Below are 21,374 nucleotides of genomic sequence, written 5' to 3' on the forward strand. Positions count from 1 at the left end.
ATCATTAGCTGCTCTAATTAAAACAATTGCTCAGGCTTTGCAGAATGAAAAATATAACCCAGGCAGTAAAAGCACACAAAGCTCAGATGTAAGAACTTTAAGGCTTAATTTTCAGCACATGGATTTCCTGGCTCACCCCTTTTTAGGAAATTGGAGCTGTCTTTGAAATCAGAAATTACATCAAGTTCTAGCAACTTGACTTTAATACAAGGGAAATTCCACATGCTAGTAAAGCAACTTTAAGGCAAGTTGGATTGTAATTTTGCCAAAAGTCAATCTATTAGAAAACTGACTTAGAAATATGATCCACGATTCAACATCTGCTTGAGACAGCACATTGAAGTTAACATTAGGAATTATTTGTCACAGGTCGCTGAAAACAAAGTGAGGTCAACCCCAAAGACTGCACACAATCTAGTCACAAGGTGGTAGTGCTACTGAACATTCTTCATCTGGATTACATGTTGGTCTTGCTTCAACCTATGTCGAGGTCACGTTTCCCCCTTACTTAGAGAATTACAGTCTTAGATAAAATATAGTCTCAGCTCAAAAATGTCATGATATCCAATAAAACAAAACTGGCTAGACATAAGACAAAATGTCTTGCTTTTATCAAGGAACAAATGCCAGAATACTGCTCAGAGCAAGACCACTAAACTTTTGGAAAGCACTAGATTTTGTAACTGAATGAAAAGACAGTGGGTAACTTTGTAGCAAGATAGATAAGCCAAGTACCGACAGTCCCTAGTTGTTTCCCCCATCCCACAACCTTCCTGTCCCGATAGGTCAAGCAGGGGTTCCAGGCACGCTATTTACAACATTTAATACAGAACAAAAAGAACAAAATCCTCTGGTACTTTTGTATTCAGAAATCAAAATTGTGTTTACATTTCTAAGGAGAAGTCATTCTGACCTACAGGACCCTAAAACCTACTCTTCCAAATTTAAAGAATTTTTCAAAATTATTTCAAATAAGGAGAAGCTAACATTACCAATAACAACCCAAAACGCTACTGAGACAGTGAAAGGAGAGACTACTCGTTGGCCCTCTGTAGCATTCACAATGTCAGTAACAGTTTTACTTATAAATTAGTGCCATCTATCTACTATCAACCTAAACCTTCAAAGAGGTTAAGAATTTAAAAGGTAGCCATAATACATTCTTCTCCATTGGAGAGCCCTAAGGGATTGAGACTGTTAAGCCACCAGGACTTCAAGCATGGGTCAGCAAATAAAGCGAGTAACTGCAATTGCCAGACCACCTGCATACCTCTGCACAGAAGTCACGCCAGGTAAAAGTAACAAGCTCCCATGGTAAATACACCACAGAATCTGGTTATCATCCCTAAGGAAAATAGTAAAGCAAGGTAAGATATCAGTTTTTAAGATGGAAGACCCTCAAAGCTTAAAACAGTTTTGTTGGGATGAAGAAAACAGAAAAAAGCTCTTCATAGTTTCATAGTTGTTAGGGGCTGGAAGGGACCTTACAAATCATCAGGTCTAGCCCCCCTGCACTTGGGCAGGAAAGACTGCTGGGGTCAGATGACCAAGGGCTTTATTAGATCTAAGATTTACCTTGCTGTAGAGAACAGAGGGACAGTAATTTTTACTCCTCAAAATAAATCTTAGCTATTTATCAAGCATTGGCAACAGACAAATGCAACATAATAGAAAGCAAACTGAATATATTCCTCCCAACACCTACATTTCTTGACCTTTATATTTTTGCTTCTCTTCTACACACAGGGAGTTGTTGTTTATATAATTTCTGGTAAGTTTTTGTTTAAAATGAATAATCTTGACAATTTAGAACTGGCCATCTCTTCAAAACAAACCGTAGTGGGTATATACATGGATATATGCAAGCAAAATATCAAGCTCAAAGTTAAAATGGATCTATGAAGGTAGACTGAATTACCAAGTGCTAAACAAAAAATAAAGAAAGACTTAAGAGAGTTCACAATGAATTAAATTATACTTGGCTAATATATTAGTCCAAATGATGTGTAATTTCTGTTTGGTAAGAGTTTTCAACCTACCTTGCCAACTTTGACAATGTCAGAATGTTCAAAGACTGATGCCAACTGTTCCCAGGTTGGGGCCAAGGCCTTGCAATGGCCACACCAAGGGGCAAAGAATTTGATAAAGTGATTGCCTTAAAAAAAGAAGACAGATTCAATTCTCATGTACCTGAAACACTGAGCTATACACCCCCGATCAGGAACGTATCAAGGTATTTCCAAATGAAATGTGCGGTATGCTGCAAATACAATGGTAAGGATAAAAGACCGATATTATTTTAAACACTGCCTGTTTAAATTTGCATTCATCTCTGAAAGTCTCAAACTAAACACAGCCAACGAAAGCAGCCATTCTTGTTTCAATATTCTATCCAAAGTGTTTTATTCACCTACCCATCTTCACCAAAACTAACCTCCCCACATACAAATCAGTGAAGTCAAAGGGTTATTAAAAGCCTATTATTCTTATTGTAATAAGTCACATGGCTGACCTGCGTAACTCAAAAGTGGAAATCAACAGAAGGAAGAAAGAAATTAAGTAAAATAACATATCAGAAGAAGGTTTAACATTAAGCGCATTTCTAAAATAAGACCACCATATAGCTATTTCACTGATTATTTAACTTGTTCCTCATTCCTTATCATGTTCCTCATATATTCCTGTCTACGTTTATCTAATTCACAAACATAATCTCTTTGGCAAAGGGATTTTTAACACCATACAGGGCATCAGACAACCTATATCTAATGACCTATTGAAAAGGTACAATAACTATTCCATGGTAACTAAATGAAGGAAGGCCCAGAAGAGACAAGTTTTTGCTTCAGATCTACAGAGTTTAACAGGCAGAGAAAAAGATTAATGAGGCAAAAGAAAATAAATTACTGGCACCAATTTTTGGACTGGGATTACTGCCTCCATTTTTACTCAATTATTAGCCCCAGCATTATTTCATGGCTGTTTCTTAACCAGGTACCGCATAAATAAGAACCTAACAAGTATGGAATCTATTGACTCAGTCTTGTGGTTTTTAATCTCTGATTAACCTTTCAATTGGCAAGCAGGCCCATAACTTCTACAGAGTGTGTCATACATCAAGATCACCAACCTTTTCTGATGTGGTCTAAACATTAGCTACTGGACATTCTGCACTACAGAATCATCAGCATCCCAAAGAAGGGACTTCCGTAGCTTGGGATATGACACTAACAGCACTGGCAGGCCTGACACAGGAGAAGGTTGTTATCCCAGAGGGAGACAGGGTTCAGGACTGCATGCTGGATGTGAGAAGTGACCAAGGGAGCCCAGTTTGGCTTTCCATGCCCCAACTCTGGAGATGAAGGAGTTCCTGTCCCATGTGACAGCCACAGAGAACAGGGTAGATCCTGGGGCCTGAGAAGTCTGGCTTCACTCTCTTTTGTGGTCACTTTCTTCCATTGCTACTTGAAAATAATTTCATAAGACAACACCAAACAAAACCCAACAAAACAGACGTGTGTAGCCACACAATTTGGTCGCTACTGAATTATAAAGGTCAACTGTAGAAAATGGCTGTAGGAATCTTTTATAATGGTAAAAATTAGAAAATATAAATATAAAGGTCTTTACCAACTCACCCTATAAACTTAATAGCAAACTTTTCATGACCAAAGGGAAGAGATACCACCAAGGTTCAATGATCAGAGCATGTGTGCAAATGCCAATGCTTAAAGTGAGACCCGTCCCTAGGGGTTTGCAGGTCCCGGGACATATCAGCACGTGTGGAGCCAGGGAGTGGCGAGCGGCCAGAGCGCAAAGCTGGGAGTGTGGGTTGGCGAGCGACCGGAGTGCGGAGCAGGGGAGTGGATGGCGAGTGGCTGCAGTACGAAGCCAACGGTGTGCAGCAGCCACCCCAATTTACCCCACCCAGGGACAGCCCTGCTTAGAGTTTAAAAAATACCCACATCCAATTTAAAGATAGTTAAAAACAAGCTTTGATACTGACTGTGGTCATATTAGTTGTCAATGCCCTCTAAAAAAGGCTCAAGGTGAAGTTACACATTACATTTAGATCATACTGTGGGTACTTAAAATGCAAGCATCTGCACATTGAAGCTTGTTAACTTGTGCTAAGTGCCCTCTGAGCATCTCAAAGTTATGCTACTTCAGGTACAAGTTAATGAGCAATTTTCAGTCTGCCAGCATCCCAGGATGCCCCTCCACCCCACACCCCGAGCAGGGTGCCCCTCCAGGATGCCCCTCCACCCCACACTCAGGTCTCCTGTCTCCTTGCCGTGCCCCTGCTCTCCAGTCCTCAAGAGGCAGGTGAGAAATGTGCAGGCAAGAAACTGTATTAATCCTTAACATGTGACTGCCCACAGCAAGCTTGAACTTGAGCACCACTTAACTTTTCACAGATTTAGTACAGTCTATGGTAAGGGTAATGTGTAACTTCACCCTCAGAGAAGAATTCTTGATACAATTCTTTTTGTATTAAGCCACCCCTACAGAGAAGCATTTTAGGAAACCAGAAAGTGAGAGAGATAAGTTTGGATGATGCAATCTGTAGAGCCATCTGGAAATTCTTTTAATTTAATCAACACAGATCACTTTTAAAAGTACTAGCAGCTGTCTTGTCAGTGGTGTTACATAGGCACAAGAACAAAAAACAGACTAAACTGTGACCCTTCAGAAATGCTATCTAGGGAAAGGACTGCTATCATATGTGGATCTGCTGGTGTCACCTATTAAGTATGCTCAACACTTCCCACTTTAAAGCTGGCTACAACTTTACTAGATTAACCATTTGGGGTGAAACTTCCCATGCTGGGTGTTCTTTGTTCAGCTCAAGAGAACTCAGCTGTCTCTGAGAATAAGGGGAAAATACCTTGTTTTGCCCATATACTCTGAAACCTTTTCTTTGAAATGCTGTACAGCAGTGACTATAAATTTAGCAATAGCTGGGCCTTTGTGTCAAGGGATGTGCTTTTTCTCTTCATCACAAAAACTTTCCCAAACTTGGCCACGTAATAGCCTTTGAGAAGGGTAGCGGTGAAGAGGGAGTTTCTGTACAATGAAGAGACTTATTAGAGCAGAGGTCGGCAACATTTTTGGGCAGAGCACCAATAAAATCCACAACCTTGATTTGTAAGATGCTGGTGTGCTGGTGTGGACAGCAGGGGAGCCGCAAGGGGCCGACTCTTGCTGTGGTACTGCAGCCCTGGCGCCTCTGGCGCCTTCCCTGTGGCGCACATGCCAAGCAAAATACCTCCGCATGCCACGCTCTTGCAAACATGCAAGGGGTTGCCTTTCACTGTATTAGAGCTTACCAGTAAAAGTTAAAGATTCAGTCTTCACTAAGCCTTTTAACCTCTTATAACTTCCAGTGCTGACCAGACTGTGTGGGACACTCACCGAGTGCTCCAGCCAAGGGCTATAAGGTCAAGGAATGGCTAATCCTATAAGCATGGGTGTCAAACTTATCATGCCCCAAGGGGCAGATGAGTGGCATTGGGCCAGTCCTCATGCCGAATCAAGCCTGTGAATGGGCCCTACATGCTGAATCCAGCATGTGGGCCCAGTTCAGTGCAGTGCCACCAAGAGCATATACCCTGCACTGGCCTGGAGCATAGCATGTGTCCCTGAGTGTCACCCACAGCATGCACCAGAGCTGCCCCACACTACTCATGCAGGATATGGGGCTGGTATGGCCTGCACTACAGTGGTGCGCAAATCCAATCCAAGACCCATGGACGGCACCAGGGGCCAAATGACAGGACTCCATAGGCTGGATATTTGACATACCTGTTATAAAGGCTTCTCACAGATGCTCTGGGATGGGGACCAGAACTGCATGGCTGAATCCTGACCAATGCTGCTCTAGCAAAAACTAAAATGTGAACTCTTGCACAGCCATCAGTGAACTGACAGCAGCTGTTGACTACTCAGCCAAAAGCTATTGCCAATTCAGCAACAGCTGCGAAGGAGTTAACACTGTAGCCTGAACCCTGAAGAGTGAACTCCACACCCGCACTCACTAAGGCCTGCAGGGGAAGAAGCACAACAGCCATTTTACAACATCTCCTTGATTCCATTCCAGCACAGAAAATCAGCTTCCCCACATAAGACATGCACCTTATTTTTTTAGGGCTGCTTTTGGTGGGGGAGAAAGGTAAACAGAGTATAAAAGTAAATATAGCATTTTGGAATCAGTGGTTTGGTAGGGCAGACTGAGGGGAACTGTGTGTGTAGACAGGGAGAAGAGTGACTGATATCTAGCCCTGTGAGCTTGTGGAAGATACAGGATGGAGAGGCTGAGATCAGATGAAGAGGTGAGAAAACTGAAGTAGGACTAGAAACCTAGATCAATGAATCAAAAAGGGAGAGGGTGGAGAGAGAGAACTGACAAGGAACTGGGGTGCGTAGGGAGACTGACTGGTTGGAGAAAAAAATACAAGGTGGAGCTGGAAAAATAAGGGTGAATGAGGAGCCTCAGAGAAATCAGTTTGCAGAAAAATGGAATCAAATCAGAAGGCAACTAAGAGGAAAAAGGTGCAGACTGAGCAAGGGGCCAGGGAGCAGAGCCTTGACATTTTCTAGCATTTTGACTGCTTGACTTTGTCATCTGAACCCATTCTTTTAACATAGTTGCACGTGCTATAATAAAAGTGATCAGTTTTGTAAGCAATATGTAGTGCTCTCTTTTAACTTCTTATAGATTTGGGGTGAAAAGATGGGAGGAACCTGCGTTTAAAAACTAATCTCCCTGTTGGAGACTTTTCTAAGTGAAAGCCTACCTTGGCTACAGCTACAGAAAATCAATTAAATTACCTTCTGCTACATGCATCTTGAAGTTGCCTGCTGAGAGTTCATACAGTCCTTGTTTAGGTTCAGGGTCTTTTGGTGGTTCCAGGTCAGATTCTTGTTCCTATTAAAAAAAATAAATAAAATGAGTGCCATTTCTGCCTTATACATCAGCTGTACAATGATTGAACTGCACCCCTCAAGTAGATCTTTCACTTATATAGTGCTCTCTCTATAACGCTGCTGCATGATAGAATAAACTGATCTATAATCCCTATTTACGTTTTTCAAATTCCTCAAACGTTTCCAAATTCAGCTTTATACTCGATACATCTTAATAAGCAGGTACTCAAAATGAGTGTGTGCTAATAAATCTACTATACAGAAGGCAACTATTACCATTACCAGGATAATTGTACCTCAGACTGTCCTGGCCTCTGAAAGTGTACCCTGCCACTGTCCCCTCCCCAACAGACCTCGCCTCCAGCTGTCACTTGGCTCAAGGTGGAATCACAGGGTTCTTGCTCCCAGACTGGGCCTTGGCTACAGTCCCTTGTCTTTCAACTCCAATTACCTCAGCAGATCTAACCTTGGCTTGGACCCTGCACTGTTATTCCCTGAGAAGCAATGACAATGGTAGTCAGTGAAGAGACAGCTTCTTTAAAAGCAAAGTTTTTTTTCAATTTATCACAGAAGCATTTCAGAAAAAGTACATCTTAAAAATAATAAATCAGCCTTTGTATGCATGTCTGCTTTTCCCTGGATCTGGAGGGAGCAACTCCTTCAAATTCTTTCACAGAGCCAGTCTTTCAGCCTTGTCTCCATGTCAAATCTCACTAAGGACTAACTTACTTTCTTTTCCTTGGGCCCCCTTTATACATGCAGGTGACGGCACAATGGAATCTAACGTGTGACTTGCAAAATCATGCCCACAGGAGGTGTGATTGTGGGATTATGCATTAGATCCCATAATTTTTATTATTGCTGGTGCAGGGAGAGCCCGATCCCAAGTTCCCCATTCACAGCAAGCTCCCGCAACTGGGAGCCCCATGCACCCCAGCTGAGGGGCTCCCAGCTGCAAGGGTGCCCCACACACTCCAGGGGTAAAGGATCACCGCTGCAGTGATCTCCTTGCCCTGGGGGTGCAGGAAAACCCCATGGCTGGAGGATCACTGCAGCGAGGCAGGGGATTAGGTGTAGGTAGAGCTGGGAAGGAATATAGGGGGAAATGGTTTTCTTTTATTGAACGTGGATTAGGACATGAGGTTGGATTGGGCCAGGTGAGGTGCTCTTCTTGGGCAGAAGCAAGGAAGCAGGTGGAAGATAGACTGCTGTTTAATTTGGAGGGGCATGGGGTTTTGTTTTTTTTTACCTCCTTTTACCACCCCAGGGGTGTGGGAAACCCCTCGGGCCAGAGGATCACTGTGACATAGGTTAATTATGCAATACCTGTAACGTGTAGTGTGGGCCCTATCCATTTACTACCCATTTGATTTCTAGTTTCCACCCTAGGAAAACAGCCACGTCACTTCAACCTGGAACCTGCAAGCATACCATCTCTTATAATTGCCAGCCATCTGGCACTGCATCAGAAGTTACTTGATCAAAGGTTACTTATTAAAGGGTCACTGTGTTGCCTTCCTGTTTGTTCTTTCCACATCCCATATCAAGCTGGAGCAATTCATTCATACAGGAAAATCATAGCCCAATACAGAATAATTTGCCCACAAGCTTATACAATGTTTGTAAAAATAGTACATCACAGCATTCTCAGACTGTTGAATAGTAAATCCAATAGCATTCATAACATCACTACCTCTCAATGTTAGATCACGCTGCAGTTTAAATGCATATAACATTACATAATAACTTTATTTCCATTTTACAGCAACCTGTGCCATCTCACTAACTTAGGAGGTCTTTAGCTATATGTAATATAAAAACTACTGAAGGCTCCACACATCACTCCCAATTCCACACAACTGGAAAAAGAACCAAAACTATTTTATCACTAAGCTGTAGCAACACAAACCCATGTCCACTTAGCAGGAAAGAAACTAGATATTTTGTAGAAACTATTGAAGAGTTGGAAAAAAAAAATCGCAAAATACATGGCTAAAACACCTTTAGATTTGGTGTTTAATTTTTTAAAGAGAGGCAAGGATTTCTTACAGTGATATCTTTTATTAGACCAACTACACCACTACTCTTACACTACTGTAATTTTTTTTTAAATAATACAATACAGAGTTTGTTTAAGCAGAACTGTGTTTCAACTCACTAAGGTAAGTAATTATTTGGCTCTGTCTTTGTCAGGAAAAGTAATTACATTTAGGCCAGGTTTAGGCAATGTGGTAGTTAAGTCCTACCCTTAAAAATGTGACAGTTTTCCTAGGTAACACCTTGCTATTCAACTTAGCTGAATGAGTTACATTCTGAACACCCCGTGTAGACTACAGCATGATCAGTTATAACTGAACTAAAGGTGTTGCCTTCATTTTGGTCTTCACTACTTTATATTAGCTAAACCACTTTTCCTAGTCTAGGCAAAACTGCTGTAACCTAAACTTGTCAATTAAATAGGCACCAGGAAATCTCATCTTAAATGTCAGTTGAAATGCCATTGTGACATGTGGAGGAAACAAAAGGTAAGTCAGACAACATTACTGTAATTGCTGTCCTGATGGTTATTTGGACACAGTTCCATTTTATTATTACAAATGGGTTTCTATTCCCAAGGTTTTATTTTTGAAAAGCAAATCCTAACTCCTATGAGAGCAAAGATTCAGTCTGTGTCTGGAGCACAGGAATATTTCCTGTTTACTTACAACTGGTTCCTCATTTAGTTTCTGCAGCATCCAGTTTTCCAGTGTCTGGAAGTCTCTAGGCCCCTGGTATTTCAGAGGTTCTTGACCTGGTTGAAGAAGCTTTAGGCTGAAAAGTTAGAATGGTAAAAAGAAGTGAGGCAAATCTTTTCAAGTAGATACGCATAAAATGTTTTCTGAAGCAAAAATCCCTTTTGCATTTATTTTTTGGTGATTAACGTTATGACTGAGCTCTGAGTATATTCAAAATGACTCTCTAGTCTGTTATCATTAATATCGTGCATCCACTTAACTGATAAAGCAGGAATAGACTCTATAACTGAATTCTCCTATTCTCCACCAGACAAAAACAGCACATTGAATTTAAGATTTAAACGAGTCCTTTGATTAATATGCAACAGTGAATGGAATGCTAGGAAGTCTGAGATTAATCACTGTTTATGCCTCTGAATCTTATTTTTCAGCCTGCCAGAAAAGTGCGATTTCTTTCAGCAAGCAGAAAAGTGCAAGGCTCATTTTCCAGGAATTTCTCTGTACTTTTAGAGACAGGCCAAATATGGATGGCCCTGGCCAGAAGCCACTTGTTATCTAGTATCAAACTGATAAAAAGCACCAACAAGTGCATCAAAATGGGTGCTTACAGCCACTGCTTTTTTTTGTGTAGACACAAAATCTTTTCTTATACCACTTGATAAAAGCCTTCAACTCTACTCATACACACATTAATCTTTTACCATTAAATATATGATGAACTTAAGTCTAGAAATCATATTTGCTAAATGATGAAACTTCTAAAGGAAATGGATCCACTTATGACCCACTCTTCTTTTTTTTTTTTTTTTTAAAGCCAGTTAAAATTAGTTTCAATGACTGTGCCTGCCCTTACTGAGCTGTGGTTTTACAAGTACACATATAGTTCTTCTGTTGCTCTGTGAATAGTCTGCAGAGCTTGGGAAAATGGCTATATGAAAGTGTTCTCAAATGTACAATGCAAATCAATGAAGAAAAAGAAAATCCCCCTATCTTCTTTATTTATAGCATTCTTGGATACTGCATATACCAACAGTAGGTAAAAAAGTCTTCAAAAAGACATGCAATTTTTAAATTTGTATTTTCCCTTGAGAAGGCAACAAAAATGAAAGAAAGTACTACTTTTGAAGAGTGCTTTGGAATAGATAATAAAGAAAACAAATAATCAGTTTAAGTGAGGCTTTAGGTACAGTAGCAACTGTTAAGGTTAGGTTCAGCTATTTCCACTTCAACCTAAACAACCAACTTCCGGTTTGTATGAAGAACAATGCATCTTCCCCATATGCACAGCACATAATTAACAAGTAAAGACTAAGTTTTCTAGCAATTTTTGACCGAACTGTTACCTCTTTGCAGTTAAAGTAATTTTGTTTCAAAATTAAATGGAGGCTATGGAATTATCTCCGTTAGTTTCTTAAGAACAAGGTGAACCAGGAGTGTCAAAAGTACGACTTATGGGCTGTCTCCAGCTTGTGGAGCCATTTTACGTAGCATGGTGCTCCCAGAACAACTGGGAATTTGGGGGTGGGACCTGCCACTCAATTATCTGCTATAGATCCCCAGTCAGTGGTAGGGGGACAAGCAACAGACGCATGCATGACTGCTCATCCCACCAGGCCCAGATCCAGCCCGGGAGCTCCTTGCAGTCCACATCTGGCCTGGGGGCACAGGCGACTGTGACACCCCCAAGTTAGACAAATGGGTCAGGGATCGTTTAGGAGGAATAACTGATCTTGTCTCAGAGCAGAAAAAGAGCCCTTTAAAAAAAGAGTACTATATTGTTCTCCTTCTCCTCATACCAACACTGAAAGCTGAAATTCCTCCTTCATAGAAAACTCCAGAGAAAAGCTCAAATGAGAGAGAGAGAAAGCTCTCCTTTCTCTCTAAGTCTCCAGCAGTGGGGTGGAACTTCAAGATTTTGTACACATTACCATATTTACTCCAAGCCAAGACAAGGTATTTTTCCCCAAACAACATGAGGGGGAAAAAAATAGCCTTGTCTTAGATTCAAGCTGGCTCAGCTCTGACTTTGGCCCCAGGCTCAGAGCTGAAGCGAAGCTGAGCCACTGCCTGCCTTGGTTTTGGATGGCTCATGCAGCAGGGGAGAGAGCACACGGCTGTGGGAATTTGGGGAAGACTGTACAGTGGGATGCTGGGTATGCAGGGAAGACCTGCCTGTGAAGCCTGGGGGAGCCTACGCTGCCTGCCTTCCCAGTGTGCCTCCCCACCCCTTACCTTCTGCTCCAGTTGTGGCCCTTCCAGCCCCAATGCAGCCAGGTCCAAAGCTACCATTACTACTTCTGCCTGGCCAGGCAGGACAAAGTCAGACTGGGGCCACTGTTGCCACTGTTGACTCCCTAGTAGCAGAACAGAGCAGAACACAGCAGCAGAAGGTAAGTGGCAGGGGGCTAGGGGCTGGCACGGGAAAGAGCAACAGGAGGCAGGGATGGCAAGGGGTATGGGAGGCGGGCAAAGTGGGAGGGTGTTAAGCAGCAGGGAAGCCAAGCAGCAGGGGAGCAACATGGCAGGAGACAAGTGAGAGGGGAGGATAAGCATGGGGGGGGCAAGCAGGGAGGGTAAAGGGGGAGGGTCTGACTCCTTGGTGCAGCTTTCCCCACCACAGCAACAGGGGCATAAATTTAAGATGACCTTCCATTAACTGGATTTTTTACATGGAAAATTATAACAAATGTATACATTTTCCATGTAGCTAATCTAATTATGGGAGGGCTGTCTTAAATTCAAAATGGTCCTGGATTTGGGTATATACAGTAACTAGAACTCAAGGGCTCTCTAAATCAGTGTCCATTCTGGCTCCTGGTACAAACAACAACAGTTGGGCTAGCAAGATATGGACTTCTTATTTGCCATATGGGATAGAGAGAATAGATTTAGATGACTTTCTAAGGTAACGTTCAAGACTTATATTAGCAAAATGGAGTATGGAAGTCTACAGAACACTAACACTGTTATACTTACAGCATGTTAATAATTGATCACTTTTAAAAAAAACTTACATTGATTCATTCAAAAGTCTGTATACATTATGCCCCACACAGTTAAATAATTGATACATTTTTAAATAGTCAAGAAAACTGTAGACTATTACCTCACTCTTGTATACTGAACTACTGCCTGAAAGACTTTCTCTTACAGAAGTAAGCAAGCCAATTTTGGACTTTGTTTAATCACAGCCATCTTGCAAGATATAAGATGGTGTCCAAAAAAAGAACACCATATATCATCTTGTTTGGCAGCATGGTGAAAAAACTTAAATTTAGCACCCAGAGTCTGAAGAGTTCCAAAGGAAACCACCGAAAAGCATAACTGCAAATTGGCAGAGGTCTGTGGAAATACATAAAACAAAAATAATAAGTACACATCCTTTTGCACTCACGTGGGGTATCCTCGGACGTCAAATTGAGAGCACAGGGGAGTATCTTTAGTGCAGTCCACTTTAACAACATAGACCTGTGGAGTTTCCATGCTGTTGTATTTGTCTGCCAGATCATTCCATGTTGGCTGCAGACGTTGACAGTGTCCACACCTGTGATAGGATGAGCAAGCAGACTGAATAACCTTCAGTAATGCTAAAAATTGGAACAAGCATTATTCCTACTTGTGTGTGTAAGCATGCTCTGTTTCCAATTCTTACCCTCACACATGAGAAATGAATGTATGGGAAAGTACATGCAAGCATGGACATGGAATTCTCACACACTTGAAATATCGTAGAGGACTGAAAATCAAAGACTTTCCACGCAAATATCAGAATACATTAAGCAACAGTTAATACAGTCAAGACTATGGCAGTACAGTTTTGTAAGCAGTTTTGTCAAAAGAGCCATGAAAAATCCAGGCCCAGTTCTTATCCCCCAACCCATACTTTTTAATTGACAATCTTTTCAAAACTATGAGCAGGTGCCTTGATTAAACATAGATTAGAAAAAAAGTGCGCTCGATTGCCCAGCTTTCTAAGAATCCTACGACAGGATGCCTGGCATTCTTTATGCTTTTACTTTGGAAACTCCTAGTAGTGGGATAAGTACCTGGTAGTGGGATAATGTTGTTTACTCACTCTCTGTTAATAAGGGCACCCCTGTTTAAGCAAAACATTAGAAGTTCATCAGACCCATGGAAATTTTTCAAGGTCAAGACAGTAAAATTGAACAATATAAATACATGCAAACTTGTCTTAAAATAAGTTTAAGAATGATTATAAAGTTTCTCCCTTTCTTAAAGGATTATTCATGATACATATCTTGCATACTACATGGAATTGCAAAACAGTCTTTCAGACTTGAAATAGAAATATTCAACCAATCAATAAGATCATCGCAGATTTAAAATAGCACTTAGCCAGCTCCCAAACTTTATAACTGCATGTTATTCTACAGGTTGGTACATTATGGTGTTGTCACATAATCTTTCATAATAAATATGATAAACATGTTTTGAGGACCCAATGCTAACCTATTTTAATAGCTAATGTTGTGTCTCTTCAGAGAAATTCTAAAAATGTCATGAGACTTCTTGGAAACACTCTCAACCAGGCAACATGAAGCTCTGTTTGCCCTTGATGAACCCTGCAAAGTCTAGTTCTTGTGGAACATTACTCTTTTAAAGGAATTGGTCTCATTATTTAGGGAGCTTCCATTTAAAACAATCTCCCTTAAAGAAAGCAAGCTCTTTAAAAAGCTTGCAAGCAACCATGCATATAATCAAAGCATGCTGCTTTTGTATATAAGCTAAAATTTTAGATTCTGATGTTTTCCTTTCAACTTAAAAAGCAGCTTGCCCCCATTCATAAGGTTCTGTTATAACAAATTACAATTAAAAACCCTGTCAATTACACATGTAGCAAAACTGCAATTTAGACTCCTGAAATATGGCGTATAACATTTGGGAGCTGGCTAAGTGCTAGTTTAAATGTGTGACAATTTTATTGATCAGTTAAATATTTCTATCGCAAGTTTGCAAGATGATGATTGAATGATGTGATGGGTTAGTATTCAAGTCCTAAAGTTAGCAGATTTTCTTTTAAATACTTACTTAATCTTAACCATAGACTGTGGTTTCCCCATTTTTCCCTTTAATGCTGCAAACAAAAGGATGATCGCGAACTCAACTGCAAAATCATTCAGTACAGATCTGACACTTCATACAGTGAATGAAAGCTTGGGGTTGAGAGAGAACTGTGTGTGGAAACCAGTTCAGATCCTCAGACAACTTTATCTTTGTACTCTGCTCCCCGACAGCACAATGCATTGATCCTAGGCTACTGATTCAACTAGAGATCGATTAGTTGTGTCTAAGGATAATGCTGAAGGTCCAGGTGTTTGTAAAAACTGGCTGGATTTGATAAGAAGGTGATTTTTCTGTAGTTCTGAGGCTTGTCAATGGCTAGAGTGGTGTACAAACTCCACAGAAAACAAATCCCATGATATCTCATTACTCAGAAAGGCTGAGATTAATTTGGATGTGGTTTAGGGAGCTGAAAAGTGACAGGATATTTATTGGTGTAGTGGGCTTACATGGAAGTAGTAAGACTACTATGAATTTAGTGGAAGGCACACAGGGACACAAGGACAGAGTTGTGCCTAAGGTACTGTACATCTATCCTTCTCTTCTCCAAATGCTACCAAAGGAACTGCAGGGATTTGTGGCTGTTGGAGCCAAAAAAATCCTCCCCTTGAGAAGGAACAACTAATTAATGGATTTTAATTATCCCCAGGTCAGATATTCCCATGAATGCTGAAAAGCTTTTAGTGTTGGCTCAGCATGTAATAGCAGAATATGTAAAGTCACAGAAGCCCACAAATTCACCCTGATCAGAAATATGCATGACACGTAAGACCTTCTAACATTACGTGGCCTTCTCAAACCCATGCATTTATATGCTCACCTGTGCCTTTGTTGCTTTCAGGCTTGGTTTCTAAACTGTACTCTAATTTTTTCTACTACACAAAACCACTGAGAAGTTTCAGTGGGTGAAGTATGCTGCTGCTCATTTCCTAAGCAAGCTAGGATGGTATAAGCTGACCTATGCTCTGCAACAACTAGCTATTTATTTAAAAATCTCAGTTAAGGTCCTATTCATAGCTTATTAATCATTACACGGTCAGGGTGCTGGCTTCCAGATTTGCCTCTTCCCCTTGTACACTGTTTTTGGGGGCAAGAAGGTTAAAAGCAACACAGATGCTTCTGTTCTTTGTTTCGCAGTGTGAACCTAAGACCCACAGCACAACACCAAGTCAGCCAAAGATCCTTCACCTATGGCATGCTGTTCTTCAACAGGTTCATTAGAGACAGAATTTGGTGACCTTCAGAGAACTGTGCAGGTTGTCTGTTCATTCAGGCCTTCAGATAACATTTTTGTATGGCATCAAAGAAGGGAGTCACTTACAAAATTCCAGAGGGCAAGCCAAAAGTATAGCAGTTTGCTGGTTCTGAAAGGTTCTTCCTAATTGTTGATTTTAAAGATAAGGTGGTCAGATGCCATAGCAAAGGACATCATAAGAGACCACATTTAAACACACGCACTCTTTGACCAGAGCATCAGGCACATTGTACAGACATCCACGCTCTAACTTAGGCTTTTTCTGATTGTAACCATTTTATGAGCAATTTAAAGCAGGGGGGATTTGATTTAAATCGCTGGTCATGAATTAATCACTGTTTTCTACAAAAAGTGCAATCTTGTTGTGTGATATCCTTTATTCATTTAACTTCTTGAAATTTTGCACTTTTAGAGAAAGGTAAGGGCTTGACTGACCTGTTGTGACCTATTTATAAAACTTTTCTAAAAGGGTTACATGAATATATGGTCTCAAATAGTATATAATTATAAGTTATAATCCCTATTCCATGATGATATCTTTGAGCTTTAACACATCTTAAATTAAAACTATATCTTTATATAGGTTTATTAAAAAAAACCCTCAATTACATTTTGTAAAAAACTGATTCAAATAAAAAGTCCATTTTTAATTTTTTTTTTAAATCATTGATTTTTATCCACCCTGATTTAAAATAATTATTTCAATTTATAAAAGGCACAAACCACATAGTTCAGGGATATACTACACCTGGAATATTTTCTTATGAATATACTTGATCATAAACACCAATACCTAACAAACCATCCTAAAGTGACTAAAGACAGTGAACAGGAAGTAGATCCACACAGTTCCTAAGTTGGTACGTGATAGAAAGCATGAAAAGAGAAAAGAGTCTTACAGCAGGATCTACGGCTAAGACAGGGCTCCTGGAAGCATTCCTGCTATGACCACGTACAATGTACAAGGGAGGTGTCATGATGGGACAAATGGTTTGAAATAACTGGGGCTTAGACAAGTTGGGCCTTCCTAGAAGACAACCAGCACCACAGATTTCATCTGAAGTGAATTGGTAGAGATCAGATATAGTTCTGTATGTTCTGAAAAAAGCCTGCTGCTTTGTACGCTCATTGAAGCTTTTGAACAGTCTTCAGAAGTGCTGCCAGATTGAGCACGTTACAGTAGCCAAGCTCTGAAGTGACAAAGGCATATAACAATACTTGAAAAATCTGCTGGACAGATAAAAGCTAGAGATACACACACAAGAAGGAAAGTGGACAATGATGGTGGACACCCACCAGAAAGGTCCAGGGGCAAAAATCTGTACTGTGAAGTACTGTGAACTTAACAGCTGAGATTTCTATCAGGGCTGCTGGGTCCTGCTTAGGGACTTCCTTTTGTAGGAGCTTCTGTCTAGTATGAACTAGTCTTATAAAATTGAAATTCAGTCAGTTTTGCTAATTTTTGGTACAGCTAATGTATAGCAGAACCACTAGGTCACTCCCTCTGCCGACCCAGAAATACAACATTATTCCTACATTTTCATTTCCCATACAAATTTTCTTTACAGTTTTGAAGAGAAGACAAAAATATTTTAATTGTTAAAGAAAAGCTTACAGTTTGCAGAAAGTAATGGTGTTGAGCACTTAACTAATCATCCCATTAGTTAAGAACAAGATGGATTTTCAGACCCTATGGATTCCTATACTTGGCTAAATCAGCATTACAGCTCATGCTGATGATGAAATGTGTTTCTAACTTCTGGTGCTCTGACATGTTGGAAAAGAAATTACTCTAGCAATGTTCAGAGATTGTGAATCATTTTCACGGTAGGCATGATGACATTCTCAAACAGAGGACGAAGTCAACTTCTGCTAGTTCCTTAAGATGCTCTTTCAGGCCAACAAACATCTGTCTTACTCTGAACAAGTCTAAGCCAGATGTCTCATCCAGGTGTCAGACAACCACCAATAGAAGGCATACTACACTGGGAGGAAGGAGACACAAATGTATTATGAGATCTATTTCTGCAGTCCTTTGCAACTGGGAGAAAATAACCTGATGCACCAAGAGGTTGTCTAATTGTGTAAAATAAGCATAATTTGTAATAGTTTTTTTCAAGTTCTTCAAGATCCAGTAATGAAGAGAAAAGTGCTAAGCATCATTACCAGCAACAGTACTACCCAATCTCAGGCTGCAAACAGATATCACATGTATCCACGGACAAAGTGCAAGGTACGGATAACCAAGTCCTTTATCCCGGGATAAATCCAAAAAAAAAAGTTCCCACATAAAGGGTAGTAACAGTTTATCCCGGGATACTGCAAAGTACATTTGTACAGTTAATCTGGGAGAGCATCACTGAATCAATAGCAGAAAAGCAGCACTACATTTAGCCACTCACTAAACCCTGATTAGAAGGATGATGTGTGCACATGCCAGTCCTGGGATATTTTTGTTCCAGGATAAACAAAGGCACAACTTATCCAAGAATAAATGCAACATCTGTCCCCAGCCTCAGTGACATGAAAAGAAAGAAATCTGGGCTTCTACAAGTGAAAGCTGCTGGGGCCTAGCATTATGATCACCTCATAATGACTCCTGGAATCTCACTCATGGGATCTCTAGCAAATTCATCTATGCTGAGTCCTGCAGAGAAGTCAGGTTTTGTCAGCCTGGGGTATCACAAAGAGGTGTTAGAGTTGAGATTAATCTGCCCTACCCACCTAGCTAAACTGGAAGAAGATTCTGTTATGGAAACATTGGAAGACCTATGATCTAGCAATAAAACTACATCAAAAGGGACATTTGATCTGAGAAGCAGATGCCTACTGACTTGGGGAGACTATCAAAATGAATATTGGTTTCATATTATCTCCAAAGGTGAAGTCTCTTTGAATAAGTGAAACGATGACATCCTACAGAACCAAATTAGCAAACATTAAAGAAACTGGAATCTAGAATTTTTAAACTTTCTGAGACAGTCTTTAGAGTCACTTTTTTTGTGAAGTCTGACGCATCACTTTGTTTCTGAAACTGGTGGCTTCCTCCACGAATGTGTTTGGGAATGTCTGCTAAAAGATTCATATGCAAAGGATGATCCAAATTCATTACTCATTTTTTGAGAAAGAAGGCTCTTTGATGTGTGACGTGTCAAAAACTCAAGACAAAAAACATTAAACTAAGAGAGGCCTGGGGTGAGGTCATGAGATAAAACTACCTCCAAATATTCCACTACAGAGTTGAGACAACCTCTGCACTGTCTGTCCCTTTCCAGCCTCTTTTATCCCCAGTTACGAGGAACAGCACAGATCACAGTTATGATGAGGATCCATTGCACAAGGGGAGAGAGAAGTTTGTCCCAGACACAAGGTGTCCTGAGACCTGAAGCAAGGTCAGTATGGGAAACCCCTGCACTTAAGCATGGTAGCTGACTACAAATGGCAGCGAGGGAACTGCAAATAGGTGACTGGCTAAGCCAATCAAATATTAATACTCACCAAGTCCAAAAGCAAGAGCAGATGTGGGCATCCCATTGAAGGCACTCAGACAAGGCAGGCTAGTAACCTGTCACTTCCATAATATTCTCAACCTGGTTCACAAACATTAATAGCCCTTCAAGGTAACAGTGAGGGAGGCATTACTCACCCTTAATCTTTAGGATTCGAGGCACTACTCCATAACTTTTGTGAATTGAGTGGCACCCAATTTTAAAAACTAATTTATAGATTATAGTGATTGCACCCAAAAGTTTACAAAGAACATTTTCCCCAACTACTCAGTTGGCCTAATAAAAAATATCACACGTACCCAAAGAACCTTGTCTGTCTAAATTACAGTGATTGTTTCCTTACAGACAGGCTTGGCAGTAGGAATGAGGGATCGTCCAGGCAAGGACAAGTCTGACCTTTCACTCAGGTACCTAGTTATCTGTATATATCTCCTAACACCTCACTTATCTTCTCACACCTCAGAGCACCCTTCAAACCATCTGGCATCATCCTGGGTGAAAATCACTGGTCTAGTGAGTAAAGAGAGGCACAGGAAAGCTGAGGGACTGGTTTTCAGAGGCATCAATCTCAGAGGCAAGTCCAAGATGACAGCAGTTCCTCACCACCTCCAAACTGGACCCTGATATGACTTGTCCTGAGAAACACAGTGGCACCTTGGGATTTGAGTTTACATGTTCCTGATGGCTAAAACACTCTCAGCACCATGCCAGCTGCCCTTTGGAAGTGCAAACAGTGGGGCTAGGTACCTGCTGTGCAGGCTTGTGGGGCAGGACCAGATGATGCCACGTGCACCACAGCTCCATCTGGCAAGGCTGGAGGAGGAGGGCGCGGGGAGGAAAACTCACAAGCTCCATCAGTGCCTGGCAAATAAATCCCACAGGTGGGTGATTCCCCAAGGGCGTATTGCCGTGCAGCAGCAAAAGCACATTATGGAAAATGATGCTTGATCAGTATCAGATCTGGCTCATGAAGCCACGTCATCTAGCCTGCAGGGCTCCCCACAGGTCCAGAAATTTGGCGGTGGGGAGTGGTGACAATGAACACAGCCCCTGCTGCCCCCTTGCCAAATTTCCAAGCCCCCTACCTCCATCCAGCCTGCAGACCAGACCAGCACCGCTCATCTCCCCCATGGGGTCAAAAGGTTAGATGCCACTGCATAAATCCTACATGCATATATCCATGCCACACTTTTCTCTGGATTAAGGCTGGTGGCACACTTCACTCCTACACCTGAAAAGGTGTGGGGGAAGGAGATGTGCGCTCCTGCATATACATACATATGCTTATACATACATACACTTGTGATTGGATATATACATGTGTAAGCGCGTGTCTACACATATACATAAACACAGGTATGCGTGGATACTGGTATCCACACCCTACTGAAACCAGCACAGCTCAGATGGGCCAGCCACCTTTCAAGAATGCCCGACACTCGCCTGCCGAAGAAAATCTCCTATGGAGAGCTGTTAAATGGAGTACACTTTTGCAAAGAAGCAGTACAAGGACACCCTAAGGATGTCCTTGAAGAGTTTCAGCACTGACCAGGGCCACGGGAGCAAACAGCTCGTGACCATCCAACCTGGAGGTCACTGATCCCAAGTGGTGCACGGCCAGCAAAACGAGAACCTCGTGTCCTGCCCTCGCTTTCCTGCCCCTGCCGCAACAGACTGTCCAGGGCAAAGACTGGGCTCGTAAGTCACCTGCATACCCACGCGACCTAGCCTCCACCCCCCTTTCTCTTTTCTCCCACCCTTTTTCTTTCACGGAGATGCATAGCGTGTGTTCACACATGCATGCGCGTACCCACGGATGTATGCGTGTTCACACATCCATGTGCAGGCTGCCCCCCCGCCCCAGCC

General features: G+C 41.4%; 1 protein-coding gene across 4 annotated transcripts in view; it reads right to left on the reverse strand.

Moving 5' to 3' along the window:
• TXNDC5 (thioredoxin domain containing 5) overlaps positions 1–21,343 on the reverse strand; it is a 35,970-nt gene extending 14,627 nt beyond the window's left edge. For 3 of the 4 annotated variants that reach the window (XM_025208830.1, XM_025208829.1, XM_025208827.1), the window contains exons 1-4: positions 13,057–13,206; positions 9,633–9,738; positions 6,832–6,928; positions 2,040–2,155 (exon numbers count right to left, since the gene is read on the reverse strand). In XM_025208830.1, the coding sequence (XP_025064615.1) occupies positions 2,040–2,155; positions 6,832–6,928; positions 9,633–9,738; positions 13,057–13,145 (408 nt within the window). In that variant the 5' untranslated portion in view covers positions 13,146–13,206. Of the gene's footprint in view, positions 1–2,039; positions 2,156–6,831; positions 6,929–9,632; positions 9,739–13,056; positions 13,207–21,318 lie in introns of those variants that run through there. The other variant, XM_025208828.1, reaches the window with a different exon arrangement.
• Between the last annotated feature and the right edge of the window lie 31 nt (positions 21,344–21,374).

This window comes from Alligator sinensis, unplaced genomic scaffold, assembly GCF_000455745.1.
Source record: "Alligator sinensis unplaced genomic scaffold, ASM45574v1 scaffold747_1, whole genome shotgun sequence".
Lineage (NCBI taxonomy): Eukaryota > Metazoa > Chordata > Crocodylia > Alligatoridae > Alligator > Alligator sinensis.